This window comes from Mixophyes fleayi, chromosome 4, assembly GCF_038048845.1.
Source record: "Mixophyes fleayi isolate aMixFle1 chromosome 4, aMixFle1.hap1, whole genome shotgun sequence".
NCBI classification, from domain to species: domain Eukaryota; kingdom Metazoa; phylum Chordata; class Amphibia; order Anura; family Limnodynastidae; genus Mixophyes; species Mixophyes fleayi.
The window spans coordinates 173161392-173182666 of NC_134405.1; the positions used below are offsets into that span (position 1 = coordinate 173161392).

Sequence of the window (21275 nt, forward strand, 5' to 3'; positions counted from 1 at the left end):
CCTGTGCCTTCTTCAAATTATAATGTAAGCCCTCATGAGCAGGGAGCACCCTACCCTTTGTGTTCTTGTGTGCATTTATCTTGTCTACCTTGTATGTGTCCGTTTTATAGATGTCCTGTTTTCCCCACTGTACAGCACTGTGGTGCCTTACAAATCTCTGCATGTAATAATATGTTATCACACCACAATAAGTATCACAGGAGTGTTCTGAGGAAAGATAAAGTGGTTATGCAGAAGAGTAGGCAAATAATGGCACCTCACCAGAATGGTGATCCCTACAAGTCCTATAATAAGAATCAATGTGATTGATTTACACACTTCACAATTTTCCAAGTCCTGGATAAACCGTATTTCACAGGTTTACATTTCAGCAGCAGCCATAGTTCCAGAGAACTAGCAAATACCATTTGATTATTCTGTTGGAGAGGGGAAATTAAGAAACACAAAAACTGTTAAACGTTTTCTGTTGAACAATGTTAGTACATAATTAACTACAATAAAGCTAAAACTGAAATTTGTTAGGATTGCTAATGGAGGTAATATATGGTAAGTGTGATATATGGTAGATAAACAAGAAAGACTCTCTATTGGCATGTCATATATAGGATATTTACACCACTACCTCCTATCTCATGTTCACTGCTTCAATAAAAATACTACAGACCTGAAAGTAGTTTCATTGCTGAATGACTAGCCAATTCTATATTTATGAAGTGAAAATTGTAACAAAAATGTAAGAGAGATTTAATTGCTGCTTTAAGTGGGTCATGTAGTGATCATAAAATGTATTCCCCAGTGTATGATAAAAGAAATATAAACAGCAAAGACCATCCATGTGTCATAAGCTTTTATTTTCAGGATGTAAAGGTACATTTCTCCATGGAATCTCTTCGTCTCAAAAATATGAAATTAATTACACAAGCAATATACCTCCCTATGTTATCAGAAGATTAACAGAAGATTGCTCTGTCAAAGTGTCACCTTTCATTTTTCACTTTGTTGAGAGCTGTCAGCCCAAGTTGTTGACCAATTTCAGAAGCTGGCAGTTGTGTCCTATTGAGCTATCAATGTCTCTCTATTTTTAGCAGTGGATTCTTCCACAACTTGACAAGATATTCAAACTAATAACAAGTTGTCAAAGTAATAAACTTTGAAAAGCTGCATTCACTGATGCATTGAGACCAGTACAGGGGAGAGTTAGACCCATGTATACCGTATAAGATCATGGTTTGTTTGGAGGTACATAGGGCAAGTAAAAAAGTGAATTTGTAGATTCCTCGCTTCAGAATAAAAAAAAATGCCGGCTTTTATATAAATTGGCTTTAAAAGAAGACACTTTACAGTGTCTCTAACATTATCTTATTGGGTTTGATAACATGGCAGCAAAGATTGACTTTTATCCTATTTATAATCAAAAATGACTGTCCACCGTCAGATCCTAGTCAGTGTTGAATGACCTTTTTTGTCAGTAGTGAGTTTCATCTTTTCAGGGTATCAGGTTGTGTTCTCTGTTTTTTGATCTGCTGACGAAAAGGTCATAGAGTGTTGTTAAAGGTTAAAAATAAGATAAATAAGGATGATCTTTTCATAGGCAATTTTCTTACAAGAAAGTTTTAGACAATGGAACGCTTAACTGTTATTTCAAATACACATCTTAAAGTGAAACATGGACCCAAAGGCGGCGCAATTCATGGAATTTCACCATCTGTTTTGTTTTAGATGAATGTTTGATATGTAAAACATATATAAAGTGTATAAAAACATATTTGACTTTATAACTTGCATGCTATCATTAAATGTAAGGCTATAATTATAGCTATAATTCACCACCCTTCCTTTTACAACTTTTCTTCTCAATTTACTATTATATATTTAATGTTTTTAATGCAGAGACTATAACATTTTGATGTGTCCTTAAATCTCTTGTTTGTTTCAAGGTTATGCAGTCTAGGAGGTTTTTTTTTATTTGAACATTGAAGTTGTAAATCTGTAAAAATATAAACAAAATTTGAATATTTTATGTACTGCAGCTGTCATGAATAAATTAATTACATGGTTATTCATGACTCAGTAGACCTGGGTATTGAGACTTGCCGCTGGTTGATTTGGGGAATAATATTTAGTTCAGGAACAAAATCCGTTAAAAATGTATTTCTTCCTTACTAGACGGTTGCTTAAGTGCTCAGTAGGGATGTGCAAAATAGATGAGTACAAATGTGCTTTGAAATTACTAAGAATATGGTTATTCTTTCTAAGCACCTTTACAGTAGTCTAGATGAGACGGTCACTATTTATCAATATGTTTGTGCTAATTAAATAAGATAGTTGTTTTTCTTCTGTACCAGTAAATGATGCTAGGTTAATTTAAGCATGCCTTGGTCAAAACACTTATTAGACAAAAAAAAAAGAAGCAGACTGTAAAGTGGAATTGTTATAAAGTTCCCATTACATTATATTGCTGAAAAGTTTTTAACACCTGCTTTCTTTACTGTATATAATTGCATTATTATAGGTTTTCTGCATTATAGTAAAAAGAAATGGTGAATGGATTGTATGCCCCACAGAAGTTGAGGTTATAACTGTGACACCCTGCTGTTTTATGTTTATTCAGATTTCCTTTTCACCTGTAGTTAATGTATGCTGATTTAAGAAATTGCCTGAAACTTTTGCATTTACTAACATGAAGTGAAAATATTGTGTGCTTTGCAAATACAAAGTGGTGATTAAGCCGTATATACCAAAAGAATAAAACTATCTAGTTGCCAATTATATTCACAGATAATGTATAATACGTACAGGCAAGCTCAATTACTTAAGGGCAAATCATGTCGGAGACATGTGACATATGGTTTAATTACAAAGACCATGATGATGTTGTAGTGTTTGTTTTTGGGAATAATGATATTTCAGGCTTTGTATAATATACTGAACTGGACGTTTTCAATCAGATGGCCACAAAGGAGGACCAGTTGTAGTATAGTTAATCTGCTGGGACTTTCTAATTCAATGAAATGAAGAGGTAGCATCAGAAAATTGTACCAACAGTATGTTCCACAGTGTCCAGCCCTGCACAGCAGGCTTTCCGTTATGAAGATTTGATTCTTCAGAGGTCACTTTGGGTAGAAGAAGACATGGAATCACCATTATACAGGCACAGGCGGTTAATTTATGCCTGTCCAAAAGTGGAAACGTTCATGAAATACAAAGGAGAAACATATTTGAAATATTTGTATATGCTGTATACATTTGAGGTAGGTTTATATGCAGTTTTTGTGTATTATGGTCATTGAGGAGAGTACTTTGATCAAACCAGTGCAAGCTAAAGTCCAAGGAATCAAAGATTAATGCACAAAGCGAATGCTAAAGCAGTAGTGTAGCAAAAGGAAATGGGAGGCCAGCTATAACCCTTATATCCTGTAAAGCTCAACGCAGGCATGGGGAGTAGTTTTGGGCAAGCATTAGAAGGCCAGACAGAAGGTCAGTGAGGCTCCGAAAAAGGCTCATACTCTGCATCTAGGTTTTTAGCTGTGTTGAAGGTAGACCGCTATGGATTTCTAAAGCAATGTAAAGAACCACTATGCTGAAAATCTATATTTTTCACGTTACTTAGATCCCAAGCCTCTACCTCTCTATCACTCCTGCTGCCGTGCAGAGTTCCACTGAAGGCTCTGCTGGGAAACCATCTTTGGTTGAATAGAGCTCGCTCAAGTAAACCCTGTGCAGTGCCTGACCCCCATTCTAGTTTGTAAACTAAAGAGGGAGATGTGGTACTGCAGCATTATAACAACTAGATACTTAAAATTCCTGGCACAGGAAAAGAAGGCTGGATATATGTTCCTTCACTGTATAGGTCATGCATACCATTCACATTGGCAGTGGGTACAGATATGGGTACAGATATCCTTTACCTCAATAATCTAGAATTAAAGCAACAGCTATTCAATTTGTCAATCTGCCCATTGTAATATCCCTTGTTCATGAACAGTCAAGGCAACACCTATCCTTTACTTTATTAAAAAGCACAGATAGTGTTCTTTCCTTGCAATGTCATGTCTACATCTTCAATTTGTCACTGGTTCATGTGTTGTGTTCATCTTTTATGCGACACAGGAAATAGACCTGAACTTAGGCACTGGATCTATTTGCACCATCACCCACTGGAGCTCAGCCAGTAGCCAGTGTGGGAACCTAGAGTAGGGACACCACTCTACACTAGCATGTGTGATTAATTGCAATGTACTGATTAACACCATTAAGTTAACCTTGACTGAGTAGCATCAAAGGAGTCAGATCTTGAGTAAATAGATGAAATTTCTAAAACGTAAAAATTGTGATTATGATTTTGTATTGGGAATTAGCGATTCTCCTTACAGTTTCACAAACCACTGATAATGCTTCAGAAATAGGACTGTAAATTAAATAATGTTGCTGTTGTCCTGTGCCAATAAAACTAAATCACCTCCAAGGTTCAAAATAGAGCAGCAATGAAAACGATCACAAACTGCACACTGTGCATTGGTGTTGCAAGATGTCTCCGAGGGATTGTGTTTGTTCAGGAAGAACTACCTCGGGGGACACCTGAGGAAGGGGCCATGCACACAAGATGCAATACCTCTGTTTCTTCCTATGTGCAGTTTTGATTGTTTCCATTTATATACATTATATTATACAGTGTTACATCACATTTGCTTTCAAAAGTGAGTGGAAATAGAAAAGTGACATTAACATTTCAATGTAAAACCAGAATATTTTCTACATAATGTGGAATATAAGTGTTAATCCAGGTGTTTCTATTTTCGGGCATAACTTTAGAATCAGAGGTAGAAAGCTGGTTTGCCAATTACTCATTTTTTTACTGTTTACAGTCGCACTATACAAATGCTTTTCCACTTTATTAAAGCAACTCTTTTAATCCAAGGAAGAGATAATATTGTTTCTAATCAATATGTAACCACCATCATATGACAGAACAGTTTCTCACATGTATACATTTGTATTCAAAACTTAAAGCGCACTAATGGCATAGATGAGAGTCTCATTTACTCACAATTATTCATTATCCACTCTCATAACTGCATAGAGAAGCGATAAAACAATTGCCGTTAAGTTGTGCCAGCAAACAAGGGAGATTCAGGTTAATTGGTCTAATACACTTTCCAATCACATCTGCACAAATTAGTTTGTGTCTTCACGTTTTACAATATAATGGGTCATGATGGCAATTAAGTGAGAAGGATGTTTTAGTAATGAATAGGTTTTTGATAGTAGGCTGTCAAAGGACAGATTTCAGAGGATTTGGACTAGTGCTCTAAGACTCTTAGTAAATGTTTTTTTTTATGTTGATTTTTTTTAATGTGACTTTACTTTAGTTTGATATATATATATGATAGTATATGTTACACAGGTAGATATTTTCCTGGAATGACATACAGATCACATACAACTGCACCTTAGCAAAATAATTTGAGTATAAAATAAACTATTGGATATGAAATTCTTACTGTTAAGAGAATACTTATCTGTCTACAATTGCACTGTTTGTGTACAATATATCATTTAATGTGGACATTTTTTCAAATACAATTTTACACAGGTTTGATTAAACTTTATTATTATTATTATTATTATTAAGACACTGGGCTATTACTGTCCTAAAGCCTCAGGAAAGTCATAAATTCATGCAAAAGAGGTGACATCAGTTGTAACCTACTTTTACAGTATTTGTCCTCCTTTCACAAATCCCCTCTTTAATGTCTATCCTTAAGAGTCTGTCTCCTGTGACATCCTCTGCTGTCTAATACCAGCAGCTAAATATTACTGTTTGATAGGAGAAGTAGGAGCAGATGCTTTTTGGCACTGGAGACTGCACAAGTCAATCTTTCAACATTTGCATGGAATGGAAGAGATGTATTGTATGCAGCATCTGATTGAACAGAAGTTGTGGCCATACAGTTGGATGTACATCTCAAATGTTGGCAGTTTGAATCGCTTGGATGACTTCAGTTCCTCAGTACTGGAAATTTCTTTGTTGTCAAACAAAGTGTGATCTGGTAGCGGCACTTAAACCCTAGAAGTACTACACTAGAGTAAGCAGTTATTACAATGTGTTCAAGTGTATGCCATACAGATATGGCTTAAATGATGAAATTGAATAGATGTAGTTTTAAGCACACAGTTTATCTGCATTTGCTTATCTGTTTTATCTCGCACTTTATAGGTTGTTCACAAATTCACAATTTCCCACTGTATCCCATAGTTACTGACCTGTTGCAGTAGTGCTTATCAAGGTACTCTTTAACTGGAACTCCTGCATGGAGGTGGCCATACAACCATGTTATCTGTAATCTGCCCAACATTATTTTGTATCCTGGATTTATGAGATGGTATTTGCCAGTTCTTGAATACATTTGATTATTTCCCTTTCTTTTAATACCATCCCTGCAATAAGCACCATACACATCCAGGTGTAATTTACTCCTGCAATAAGTCCTGCCCCCTGATGGCCATTTATATTTATACATTTGCATCCTCATTGGGAGAAACGTCTAGCCACATCTAGCAGTATAATGGCACTGTTTCTACCTATAGTGATAGATGTGATGGAGACTACACAGTAAGATTTTGCAGGGTTTGATTTCAGCAGAAAAGGTCACATTTAAATGTAATTTTTGTCGTCTTTTCAATTTGACTGTTATTAATCTTGATTATTCAGGGATATCTCTAAAGTCTGTTAATAATCTACATTTAATTAGCACAATAATGGCTTTGTCTATTGTATATTACTACTACATTTAGCACTTGCATCACTTGTTTCAGAGTGAGAACCTGCTCGATTTGCTGGTAACAAAGACTTAAAGCTGACATAAGTGGCATGACTGCTAAAATCTGATACAGAAACTCAGTAATATAGTCATCATTTCCCCCATTGTAACATTGTTTTCTAGCTTTGTTTGTAGAAATGCACCATTTCTCAATGATCTGTGTTTATAATTAATGCAGTCAGATGATGGATATGAATACCAGTAGGTTACGTCTGTGTACTTTTAAGACACCGTGGAACTTGTAGGTGTGACTTAGTCTGTTGAAGGAAATTTACCTTTGGGCCTTTAACACAGAACATTCCATGTGTGTCACTAGTTGTAAACTTGCAAATTGTTCACTAAAGAATTGTTCTGTGAAATATACACATCTGCCTGTAAACACTTTTCATGTGCTAATTTATTAACTGACGTTTTATATAGATATGAGATTGACTGATGAAAAATCTATTTTGTGTGATATACTATTTACAGCACTGATGTAATAACCCACAAAATAAACCATTACTTACAATGATGACATTTTCCCTTTCATTTTCACTTTTAGGTTTACTCTTGTTTAGGGTAAAGGAAGTTTATTATGAAACATGAATTTTCTTTGGAAATGTGTAGGAATTAAAATCATCTTTACATTATATGTACACCTCTATAGCAAGAGTCACTCTAGATCAGAGCCAGATTTAGACCTCATGGGGCCCTAGTCAAGATATTTGTTCCCCCCCCCCTCACTGAAACAATCCATAGCACTATATTTTTTAGCATAGCATATACCCCTATAGTTAAGTAGAAGGGTAAGCTATGTGCCGCCGCACATCATGCTGCTCCTCCTGCATCACACTGAGGCCCCTCATTATTGTCCTTCTCATCACACTGTGCCCTCCTTTATCATTACACTGCATCACACTGTGGTCCCAGCAGTTAAAGAATAATGACCATGGACCCATATTTTGTCAAAGGATAGCAGAATTTTGAATTATACTGGTCATAAACTCCATACGATGAATATTAAGTTCAGTGGTCGAAGTGGAACTTTAGAAGTGGCGGTATGAAGAATGTAAACAAGTGAATGGAATTTTATTATTTTACAATGAAGGCAGTATAAGAAGTAGCGGTATGGCATACTACAATATACACCCCACTTCCACCACTACTTAACTTTCAATTCACACAAATTGTTCTTTATCTTTAACTAAACTTAGGTATTAATCATAATTAACATATCAAGAAACTGCAGTTCAGGGTTAGCAAGCCCAGTAATAAAAAAAACAGTCTCCTATCACTACCACGTCATAGACCGTCCGTCACTACAGCCCTCTACCTACAGAAACATGAAAAAGTGCTGGAATGTAATAATCATGTTAATATGTCAGTCTTCTGCATGAATCCCATAGTGCAACATTTACAGAAGTCAGATCTCCTCAGAATATAAATCCCACCAGATTCAGGCTAGTTGGCAGACTGTCCTGCTCTCTCCTACCTGTTCTCGTCACTTTCACCACTTCTGGCTGCTGTGTCTTTAGATCAGTTGCTACTTGTCTGGATCCTGGAATATTGGAGGCCCTATTTGGGGGAAAAAAAGGTACATGAAATGTAGTAAACTCCAACCAGCCCCAGTGTTAAATCAATATAGCACCCACATTTTATAAGTAGGCCATGCTCCAAACAAAACATTAAATTAATAGCATACACAATTAATAAATAGACCTATTTCCCTCCAACCAGCTCCAACATTAAATTAATAGTGTTACCATTTAAAAAATAAACCTATTTCCCTACCACAAACAGCCCTCACACACACACACATAATATAAATACACTGGCCCCTCACACACACATACACACACACAATGTGCATACAGTGGCCCCTCACACACACACACACATAGGGGGGTATTTAATTGTTGCCGTTAACGCGCTAAAACAAAAAAAAATATTAGCATTAATACGGTAATTACTCGCTAAATTTCAAGCTGCGAGATGAAATTCAGCGAGTAAACTACCGTATTAATGGTATTTACGTGCATATTACCGTATTAACGCTAATATTTTTAGAGCGCTCGGTTTTTTTTGATTTAGCGCGTTAACGGCAACAATTGAATACCCCCCATAATGTACATACACTGGCCCCTCACACACACACACATAATGTACATACACTGGCCTCTCACACACACCCATAATGTACATACACTGGCCCCTCACACACACACACAATGTACGTACACTGCCCCCCCCCCACACGCACACCCACGCATAATGGACATATACTGGGCCCTCACACACACACACACATAATGTACATATACTGGGCCCTCACACACACACACACATAATGTACATACACTGGCACCTCACACACACGCACACACATAATGTACATACACTGGCCCCTCACACACACACATAATGTACATACACTGGCCCCTCACACACACACATAATGTACATACACTGGCCCCTCACACACACACATAATGTACATACACTGACCCCTCACACACACACATAATGTACATACACTGGCCCCTCACACACACACATAATGTACATACACTGGCCCCTCACACACACACATAATGTACATACACTGGCCCCTCACACACACACATAATGTACATACGCCCCTCACACACATAATGTACATACACTGGCCCCTCACACACACACATAACGTACATACACTGGCCCCTCACACACATAATGTACATACACTGGTCCCTCACACACACACACTAAATGTACATACACTGGCCCCTCACACACACACACACATAATGTACATGCACTGGCCCCTCACATGCACACATAACGTACATACACTGGCCCCTCACACACACACATAACGTACATACACTGGCCCCTCACACACATAATGTACATACACTGGTCCCTCACACACACACACTAAATGTACATACACTGGCCCCTCACACACACACACACATAATGTACATGCACTGGCCCCTCACATGCACACATAACGTACATACACTGGCCCCTCACACACACACATAACGTACATACACTGGCCCCTCACACACATAATGTACATACACTGGCCACACACACACACTAAATGTACATACACTGGCCCCTCACACACACATAATGTACATGCACTGGCCCCTCACATGCACACATAACGTACATACACTGGCCCCTCACACACACACATAACGTACATACACTGGCCCCACACACACACACACACACACACACACACAATGTACATACACTGGCCCCTCACATGCGCGCACACACATAATGTACATACACTTGCCCCTCTCACACACACAATGTACGTACACTGGCCCCTCACACACACATAATGTACATACACTGGCCCCTCACACACACACACATAATGTACATACACTGGCCCCTCACACACACACACACACTGGCCCCTCACACACACACATAATGTACATACACTGGCCCCTCACACACACACACACACACATAATGTACATACACTGGCCCCTCACACACACACAATGTACATACACTGGCCCCTCACACACATGCACACACATGATGTACATACACTGGCCCCTCACACACATGCACACACATGATGTACATACACTGGCCCCTCACACACACAGAATATACATACACTGGCCCCTCACACACACAGAATGCTAGTTGCAATGAACTAGTACTTAGGTCCTCCATGCATATGTTCCACTGGTTAACTTATCCGCTTCTATTAGCACCCTGAGCACACATTTCAACTGTAGACTAATGATTCTTAAGGCAGTAATCGGTGTTTTTCCAGTATTTAAATAATTGACCAATCAAACCCCGTAATTTCAATAAGCACTTAAAACTGCACATAAGCCTAACTTTCAGGATTCTTAAGATACAAAACAAAATAAACACCTAAAATCATTCCAAATGTGCTTAAAACAAAATGTCCATCTCATAGAAACCCAAATAACAAGTGACATTGCATTAATATTTCCTTGGGTTTTCGAACAGGAAAATGTTTTCACTTAAAGATATGATTTGAATATGGAGCATCAGGCGAACATGTGGATGCGTAGTCCATGTAATCATACAATAAGTTGTTTCTCTCATCCTCCTTCGTATTTAAAAACACACAATCATAAGGTCCGTTAAAGTGACTAACAAGATATAAAGATATCCGTAAAATACTATATAAATGAAAATTCAGATAGCAATCAGAATATAATCCTTACCTTCATTCTCAAACCGAAAGTCAATTTTTCCATGTGGAAAACAGCAACGTTCAATTGGGATCCGTAACTGCATAATGCAAATGATCGCATCACTCACCAAAATTAGGCATCCTTTAGTAACATCATAAAAGTAAATAAAACTCACACATCTGATGAAAAAGATACATGCCTAAACTAATTTATGCTTTTAAGAACTACTGGATATCAATAAAATCGTTATAGATGGATAATAAAAACAAATGGACCTTAGGGTAAATCACATCCTATTCAATAAACCATTTTGGTTAACGTCATACTGACGATTGACTAAAGTTTTTCAACATAAGATACAAAAACATAACAATTAGATGTCTACCTTCATTGTTTCCATAATTATAGGTTAAATCTTTTTCTGATATTGACATTGTTTCTTTCATGGACTTTGGGGATGGAAGAATTACACTAAGTCTCATGGAAATCCAATACACCATGACTATATTTATTAGATATTGCATTCAGAGAGTAAATTAAAAATGTTTAGTAGTATAGTTATCAAAACAAAATGTTTTATAATTTATTTCTGTATGTCTGTTCAGAAATTCATAACAAGCGGATAAATTTAATTTACTTGATTATCCTTTATTGATGTTAATAACAAGTACACTTTTATTGCAGATTCATTGAATCTCGAAAAACAGTTGTTTTAAGTCATTGAGTACCCACTGGGTATTCTGGGCATGACATGGGCAAGTGATAAAAAAGAGTCCACCTGCAGACAGCTGCTTTGTCCTGTAGAACGCGAATCTCATCATATAGAACAGTTTTGCTGAACTGCATGCTAAAACACTGTTTCCAGGGACTTCTCCATTTCTTTAATATAGCAATTGCAAATCTCTTGCTCACCCTTTAAAGATTACTGCTGAGGAGGGTTGTGAGCAGGTAGGCCAATAGCAAGCTGCAATTGTGGCTTCTTTTTAATCCTTGAGCAAAGAGCCCCCTCCGACTTTTCATACAGCCCCTTGCTTTTGAACAAGGCTGTGAAATGTTTAAGTGAGCTCCAGGAAAAATGTCTGTATGGAACAGTCCCAGGGGTATGATGATGAGAGCAAAAATCACCCTACCTTTTACTGCAGCCTTAAATACGCCTCTTCATTGCAGGATGTGACAATTCTGTTACCACTTATATGACAACAACTTTACGCGCTTTACACAGTACCTATGAGTATGACACACGGTAATTGTGTAGATCACATCTCATGGCAGTGATGCAAAATCATTGTTTAATAAAGTAGGAAATTGCTTTGTGTCTAATAACAATCACAATTGATGTCTTAAAAGTGTACTCTTTCTGGCGGTACAGGTCATAAGCAAGAGTTCACATTTAGGACATGATTTTTTTTTCCTCTGTTTTCAGAATAGGTTTTAGTAAATCTGTCCCTAAGAAGAAACATTTTTTGGATGTGTTGCAGTTTCATATTTTGCAAATACTTTTACTTGTAGTAATCATTAGGAGAGAAATGAACATTACTGTTAGTATAATGTATGATTTAAATGTTAAAATCAGGAGCTGATGCTAAACATTTAAGATGCCATCAGTTAAGTAATATTATAATACTGTTGTATTGGTTATATTATGTACATGTTGTTTATAAAGAAGTTACCTCCTGTCTTTTATTTTTATATCCATAATGTTTCATTAGAATGCAAAGCCTTAGCGCTGCCAGTGCAGGGGATGTGCCACTATGCTTCCACCAGGTTTGTGGGGCTGGCAATACCTACCTCCAAATCCCCCCTGCCCGCTCTGCTCTTCTGATGCATGAGGGCTGGTACATGTGCAGTTAAGCCCCAAACATGCATAACCGAGCCCTCTCCTACATTTTTGCTATGAGCCCGATAATGCCTTGTTCGGCCCCTGATTTTACATGAAGTTTATAACAAAGCAATTAGATAAGTAGCTGATTTAGATATAGTTTGTTTATTTTTCTCTAGTGAAGTGCTCTAAACTTATATCCTTACCATCTGTTGTTGAGCTACCAGGTTAGGTTTCTTTCTCAGGTAAGTGTTAAGCCTCATTTAGTTATATTTAGGTCCAGGCCCCAATTTCAGCCTGTGAATTATTGTCACAGTCATTTGAGACTTATACAATCCATATAGCTGAGTCTGTTTAGGAAATCATTCCTGAAAATCATTGTCTTCATCCTTAAAAAAGCTACAAGCTACAAAATAATTATAATTGTATTGTATGTGCATTTACAAACAGAGACATAATATCATGTTTTTCTGGGATGTTCCTATTCTATTGCCTTTAGCACAAACTTTTTGTCAATAGAGAGTAAGAAGTGACAGATATAGATGACAGTGAAGTGTTCATGTTGGAAAGTATCCCAGTAAATGTGATAAAATGAAATAGCTTGAATTATTGATTATAGTTTGTCCAATATTCAAATTACAACTAAAAGTACATTACAGATTGCCACAAGGAAAGGTCAGGCAAAAATTATTGAATTAAGATGTCTATGGTCTAATGATTTTATAAGAAACTTACAAACAGGATGCCAATAAATACAATATTATAAAAAAAAAAAAAAAAATGTTACTCTTAGATGGTCAGAAAATGTTTGCCAAGTGGCAGTGTTAGCAGACTGTTAGCAGAGCTAATACTCTGGTCTAACCTGGCTAATGTTTTCTCTTACTTAAAATACTTTGTGTAGTAAGTGATGTGTTGTGACCTTCAGGCTGAAATCTCTGAATGTTATGATATTTCTTAGACCTATGACCTCCATTATTCTAAACATGGCCACCTTATCCCCATTTCCATTCTTGTGGAGAACTTTTTTTTCCCCATGGGACTTGCAGCGCTTTAGTTTCCAAGTAATTAAATAAATGTATTAAATCTGTTTCTGAAGCATGGGAGAGTACAGTTGTCTGAATTACATTTATAGGTTTTTTTTAAAAGGCAGTTTCTTAGGTTGTGAGTGATAATGTGTAGATCTGTAAGTCTACAATGATAAAAGTATCTTTATCATAATATGATATTTAGCAGCTATCAAGTAAAGTCATCTATTTGAATAGTATAGCTTTCTGGAATTAGAGCTCATGTACTGTTTGTGGTCTATGGATCTATGAAAGGTGATTTCTCAATAAATTGTCTTTTTGTACTATGGTTTTCAGTGCTCTGCGTATGACGTGTAACAGATATGCTGACATCTGTCCAATGTCTACCTATGTACATGACAGAAATACATTGATTAGGTCGGTGAAAGGATAACCCCACTCAAATCATATCATCACAACTGCATTTCACCTACAATGGCTTGCATGCTCTTGTGTTACCTCCAAATGTACACCCTTCTTGTCCCCCTAGGACCATGAATCATGTTGTAGCTGCTGTTGGTGTGCCACTGATTAAATGTCAGCAATTAAATGATTACTAAATCTGATACAACATATAAAAAAAGCTACTGATGGCATATAAAATTCTGAGGAGCTTATCAGAACGGAACTTGAGATAAGAACTTGAAGCAGAAAAAGATATGAAAAATAGAAACAGACTTTGAAATAATGCTTTGGTTGTAGGGGGAGATATTTTCCTAAAAACACCAAACTTTTTATTGAAGGACACTACTTGCAGCATTTCTAACTACATTTTACAAATATAACTGATAACAGAGAGCAATAGCTTTAAATCAGCTGCAAAGCAAATGTAAATACAATGGTATACATCTCTCAAGTTTGGTTAAACAATGAAGGATATTGTATATGTGTGGCTATTTTAGATTTATGTTTTTCTAATAAGCTAAAATTACTAACAAATTAATTTGTCTCAAACTTCATTAAAATCAATTAAAGGAATTCTATATTTGTTACTTGATATCTTCCAAATTATAATAAGATTTGCCAATTATTATTATTTTTGTTGAAATCTGGTATAAAAAAAAAAAGTTTTTTTAACCTACCTACTTGTTTCAAGTGAGCGTGAAATGATAGCAGTATGAGCACTCGCATCTCACCACCTTCACTACAATGGAATCTGCCCACGCGACTGTTCCAGCTCCAGAGGCACTGAGAAGTTTATATGCATTTTACCATAAGGCAGTAGAATAATGAAAGTCAGTGTTTGCAAATCATCTTACTATCAACAGTGAATTATTAATTACAATAAATCAGCTTCACATGTTGCTTTTGTACAGTGGATGGTAAAATTCTGAAATAAATATTGCTAGTGATTTTGATACTGCATATTGCGTATTGTTTGTGAGATATCTGAGATGTGTGAAGGAAAGAGTAAAAATGTTAACAGCATCAATTGGATCATTGATCTAAGCACTTAGAAGTCTCTTTAGTGCTTCTTTTTCTGAAATCACAAGTTAGCAACGTCCAGTCTGGGCTAACATATCAATCTGATTATTGCTTTACAAAGGTTAATAGGTCCTGCCAAAGAGATTTCTTTGTCTTTTGTCCTGCCTATAATTGAGGTGACCATAAAAGCAGACCTAAATGTAGTTAGCAGATTTTATTTTCAGGCTCCTACCTTACTATCTGCAAAGGTCAAACAAATAGAATTTTCATCTCTTTAACATTTTATAAGACAGAGGTTTGGACAGTTTCGTTCACCCTTTATCTACTGAACTTGGATCTCTAAATTAGATTTTGAAATTGAGTATGTAGCTTAGTCAGTAAGTTACCATAATGCTTGAGCATTGCATTCAACCCTAGAACTATAGAGGTCATAGTAATAGAAAGTGAAATGGATTGAAAAAGAGAAAAGTTATTTCTTATCTGGTTTTTAGCAAAGTAAGCATAGATTTTAGAAATCATTCAATTGTAGCACTAAATTATTCTGAAAATGGAAACCATAATAGCATACAATATATAAATAGATGAATTCAGTTCAAAACTCTGGTGTAGTGTTGGGACATTATACACTTAAATGAAACCTATCATAGATTCTTTCTTGTTAAGCCCATTTAAATGTGAGCACAACTTAAACATAAGTTTCACTTCACTTTAATGTATTTTAAATATTTTTATTCTGTTATACATTTTATATGGGCAAGATATTCATAAATGAAAAAATAGCTGAAAAATGTGAATGCAAATTTCTAGAAGAGTCACATTTAATAGTCTACCCAGGGGTGTACGTAGACACTTGACTCCATATACTACTCAAGGGTGAAAAAACACATAAACATGGGGCTTTGATAGGGAAGCCTCCCCAGCTGTGTGCCCCATAGCATCTGGAGCCCCTGCTGCTATGGTAGTTATGTTTTTTTAGTCTACAAAATATCAATAATGCCTCATGGCTAGATGTGGCAGGTGGTGTGACGAGGGAACCTGCACCCGGTTGCAAAGCACCCTTTCAGTAATGTAGTGTGTAGGGAGGGTGTAATATAAAGCTCTTTTATAAAATGTGCTGTAGAGTGCAGGGAAATGGCGTAGTAGATTAATACTATACTAGATTAGCTATTTCATTGCTGTCAATGTATTTACAAGAATATGACTGCAAACTACAAACTATGTGCTCTCAGGCCACATATTGTTTCCAGGGAATGTGAGGACAAACAAAAACCCTTTTACAGGGTTATATACAGCCACAGTCCACCAGTTGGACAGCTCTGATCTATAAAACACACAGTGCTTTTCAGTTCATATGCAAGGACATTTCATGGTCCTAGGGTAAGTGTAAATAAAATGTGAGTACAATTACGTATCCGACCGCTGTAATGCTTAAATCAGTATAAATTAATTATGCTTACAGTTAAAATAAAGCTATACGTCTAACAGCCTTGAGCAAGTTACAACTCTTTTTTGTGTCTTGTCATGTTAGGTAACACACATTCATGTTTTGGATTTATTTATTTTTTTATTTCATTCTTCTCTCACAAATGAAAGAAAACTTTTAAGCAAACACTTTGTGTCAGATTTTAAAGAATTTTTGAAAGTTAGTACAATGAACTTTTGAAAAGAGATGTACTTTGTAGTGATGAACCAGGTCATCTAGGATATATGGCACTATGAAGATGGTTTGCTTTGAGAAATGTAAAAGCTAGATTTATTTTGAAACTAATAAGTTAGACCTTTAAATGGAAGCGTGCTCTGTTTGTAAATAGCATTGACTTTCCTCTAATGCAGTGGTTCTTAACCTTCTTGGCAGCCAGCACCCCTTTGATTCTCAAACTATGTTCTCGCTCTCCCTTGAAAAATATGTTCAGTTTTCTTATATCAGGAAAACATACATTTATTGCAAAATACTTTTTCACACTTTTTTTTGGTATTGCTTAATGGGGTCACTGCCATCTCGTACCAATGTTTCTGGACACACAATTAACTAATAACAACAGACCTAGGGCTAGATTGTCAAACCAGCAGCTTAGTAAAAGTTGGGATGTTGCCTATAACAACCAATCAGATTCTTACATTTATTTATTTAGTACCTTCTACAAAATGATAGCTAGAATATGATTGCTTGCTATAGGCAACATCCCCACTTTTTCAAACCCGCAGCTTAGTAAATCTAGCCCCCAGAGTTAAAACTCTAGGGTGACAACTCACACCAACCAGAAATATTGTCTCACACCCCTGGGTGCACATTCTGGTTACGAGCCACACTCTATTGTATAGCTATATATATATATATATATATATATATATATATATATATATATATATCATACTGACCAGTCAGTATGAATGTGGGGAAATTGCTTTAATTTTAAGTGAAACATGAATAGTCTTCCTAGATGGCTATGTTATGTTGTAACAACCATGACAGCATTGCATTTCCAAGAAAAATACCTCTTTAATTAATAATCTCTTTCAGCAATAGAGAAAGTATTTTAAACTTGCTATACACTGAATGATGAGGTCATTCATCATTATGTGTGGAGTCTGAACAGCTAGTTGAGTGTCAGATTGGCCCCCCTGGGATATTGGAGAAATCGACCCCTACTGCCTTAGGGGCCCTCTTCCCTTTCCTATGTGACAGTCCTCATGACATTTTCCTGTGCTCAGCTTTGAATCTGGACAGCTATACCTAACCAAACATTGCTGTGTGTGATATACAAAGGTATAGCCAAAGAAGTGGGTAGGTAAGCTAACTGCTAATTGTGCCCTCCCTATCCCCTCTGTGAATTGGCAGCACTCGTTTCCCTGGTGAGTTTTTTATACCCTATACACTAGATTTTTATCAAGCATGCTTGTAAATCTAACCGTATGGTGACCACAACTTGGCATTATGAACTGACCAGACTGCTTGAGTCCCATCTCCGAATATATATAAAAGTTGCTGATATGTTCTGCAACATTGATGACAAATTTTAGACCAATGTTGCTGGAACTCATAAAACCATTGTAATTTAAATTTGTTCTGGAATGGTCCAATATTGATTTAAACTAACATAAAATTCAGTTGTATGATTACTAGTTTTCACAAACAGCACTGCTTGTGCCCCATGGGATCCAGATGCTCAATCAGAGCATCAAGCAACCAAATCTGTCCTTTTTGGCCACATAAGTGTTTCACCAAGCAGTAGGGAAGTATGTTGAAATTATTCTAATTTCCTACTTTGCACAAAAGGTTGCTTGCTAGTTTTTTATTACAATTTGCAATAGTTTCAGTTATTTTCTTTAATATGGGCAATTTGTTGCCACTGATTAGCCCCACTTAATTTTAGGGGGATTTCATTATATACTTTATTTTATGTGTTAATGTATTTGGATGGAAAATGTTTAATTTGTTTACACAAAAGCTACAACATGCTTGAAATGTTCTTTTCACTGCGGAATTAGTGGCGCTATTTAAATAAATTATGATGATTATGATTAATGTTGATTATACAACTCAAAGTAAATCTCATAAATTAGAGCAGCTATTTTCTCCATGACTTGTTTTTTGAAGACCTATTCAAGGTTTACCTATCTTACTGTAGGGACAAGTTTGGTATAAATGTTTATGTATGAATAAAATGCAAACTATATGTCTACATGTAAGCAAGCTGTGGACATTCAGCATGTGGAAATAATTAATTCTTCTTTATGTTTTTCAGGGCTTATTGATCCTTTTGCAGAATCTGCCAACTGTGCATTGGGGTAATGAAGATGTCAGCCTTCTCCTAGCTGAAGCCTACAGACTAGAGTTTGCTTTTGCAGATGCCCCCAATCACTACAAGAAATGACAAAGTTCAACACCTGCAAATTCTGAAAATATCCCTCCTTATTAGTGATTTATATTAATATATATATTATAAATATTTTTGTCCTTTTTTTATCACAGTCATACAATTTACGTAAATCAACATTGAATCATATCTGCTTAGGCTTAGGTGTCAATTCTGCTAAAGGACATCTAACATGAACATGCCATATACCAAAGAAGCATATTTTTAAGTGTATTTACAGGGTAGAAATAGGAGAAAATGACATCATCCTGTTTGTGATTCAATTCTTCCTGACAGATGTGATGAGAATTGTTTTGATAGGAATGTCAAATTTGAATTGACTTGCTTAGCTTCAGACTTTGTATTTCTGAAAATAGCCATTTGTAACATGTGAAATGTACAGTAAACATTAAAATTCTTCTAATATATTAACTACACATTGCTTGGAAGTTTCTTTACATATTAATCTGCCTAACTACTCATGGTCATAAACCACAGAAATAAAGGCTAATCCGATAGCAAATCACTTCTACCCATGTTCTGTCAATTGAACATATCTCTTAACATGGCAATAATGTTTATGCCAGATATAAAGAATATGATCTATTCCAGACTTTCCTATATCTCTTTACTATACCAAACAGCATGCTACAGCATTTAACAATCCACCTGATTGTCTATTACAAAATGTGGCATTCAATAATGAACTAAATGCAAAATAAAATTAGACGTGATGATCACTCTTATTACTAACTTAATTATTTTATCTGGAAATGGTTTACTTACCAAAGTAATTAAAATGAATTCATGTAGTGTGTTAATTTTGTAATGTATTTAATTTAATACGGAAAATGGTCTATAATTCATCTTTTCCCCAAATGTTAAACTGTTATCACCACGTCTCTAAGCAGGCTCCTCTACAAACTACAGACATATCCCCTTTTTTTTTTCTTACTATTTGCAGCTGAATTTTTTTTTTCTTTCAAAATGGATACGTTGTTAAATTAGGGACAAACGTTAAATTTGTGGTTTACCTGTTGAAATTGATTTTTTTTTTTGTATTCGTATATGAAGTACATGACAATTTGGATTTTTTGATGTCCACAAAACAACAAAATAATTGTTTTAATGTACAATAAAAATGCTTGGGGACCTTTTGCTCTTTTGTAAAGCAGTGTATCTCAGTTTACAATGATGATGTGTTTGACAGTATGTATAGTAAACTGATTCTAAGATCATTACTAGTTCTATAATTGATATATTTGCTTCAAATATACTAAATAAATTCTGGTGTTGTCAATATTGTTTATGCTGAAACTGAGCATTGTCAGAATGACATTAAACTTTTATTTTATGCCAATAGAGAAGGGCAAAAACATTGTAAATACTCACCAGACGGACATTACATAGATTTGTTTAAAAAACTGAACATTTTTATTAAACCATTTCACAGTAATTAGTTATTATGTTGCCCATTATGGTTTTAAATAAATAATTTTTTTTTACTTGAACAATATAAACAAAGTGTTGACTGTGACCTTAATAATAAATGACTTGATTATATTTACCTTTTTAATTACAAAATGTAGACATGTTCAATTGAAAATCATTTGACAGAATGTATAAAAAAAAAACTACAAATTTTTGTCTGTTTTCCTATATATTGATGTCTTCCAGTAATGATATCAACATGCAGTACGTTCGGACCTTATTGTTTTTGGTTGCTTCTATCATGCCAGCAAAATCTATGCTGATATCTGAGGTGTACTTAACCTGTCACCTACACAATGTCAGGGAGCCATTTTGTTAGTAGCCCACAATCATATGCCACCTTCTACATCAGTGAGCCCTCCCGCCTCTTCTCAACCCACCACAATAGCTATCGAAAGAGACATTGGCGAAGACACAAGCAGTATTACAAATCTACAGCATATACGTAAGAGGATACAATTTTACAGGCATTATGCTGGCCATAAAGTTGTACTATGTACGTCAATGGCTTCCACATTAGTATAGAGGAAAAGCATCTCAAAATGTATGGAGCCTAAGCAAAGATTGCTTTGCTGAATAATGTCATATTTCACTCATTAGGTCCTATATTAAACAACAAAATACAT

The 21275-nt window shown here is 35.8% G+C and overlaps 1 protein-coding gene across 4 annotated transcripts in view; it reads left to right on the forward strand.

Moving 5' to 3' along the window:
* Positions 1 to 20682, forward strand: part of TBC1D22A (TBC1 domain family member 22A) — a 470079-nt gene extending 449397 nt beyond the window's left edge. For all 4 annotated transcript variants that reach the window (XM_075208864.1, XM_075208862.1, XM_075208866.1 and 1 more), the window contains one exon: positions 19048 to 20682. In XM_075208864.1, coding sequence (XP_075064965.1) covers positions 19048 to 19176 — 129 coding nt within the window. In that variant the 3' untranslated portion in view covers positions 19177 to 20682. The remainder of the gene's footprint in view (positions 1 to 19047) is intronic.
* Positions 20683 to 21275: the final 593 nt, after the last annotated feature.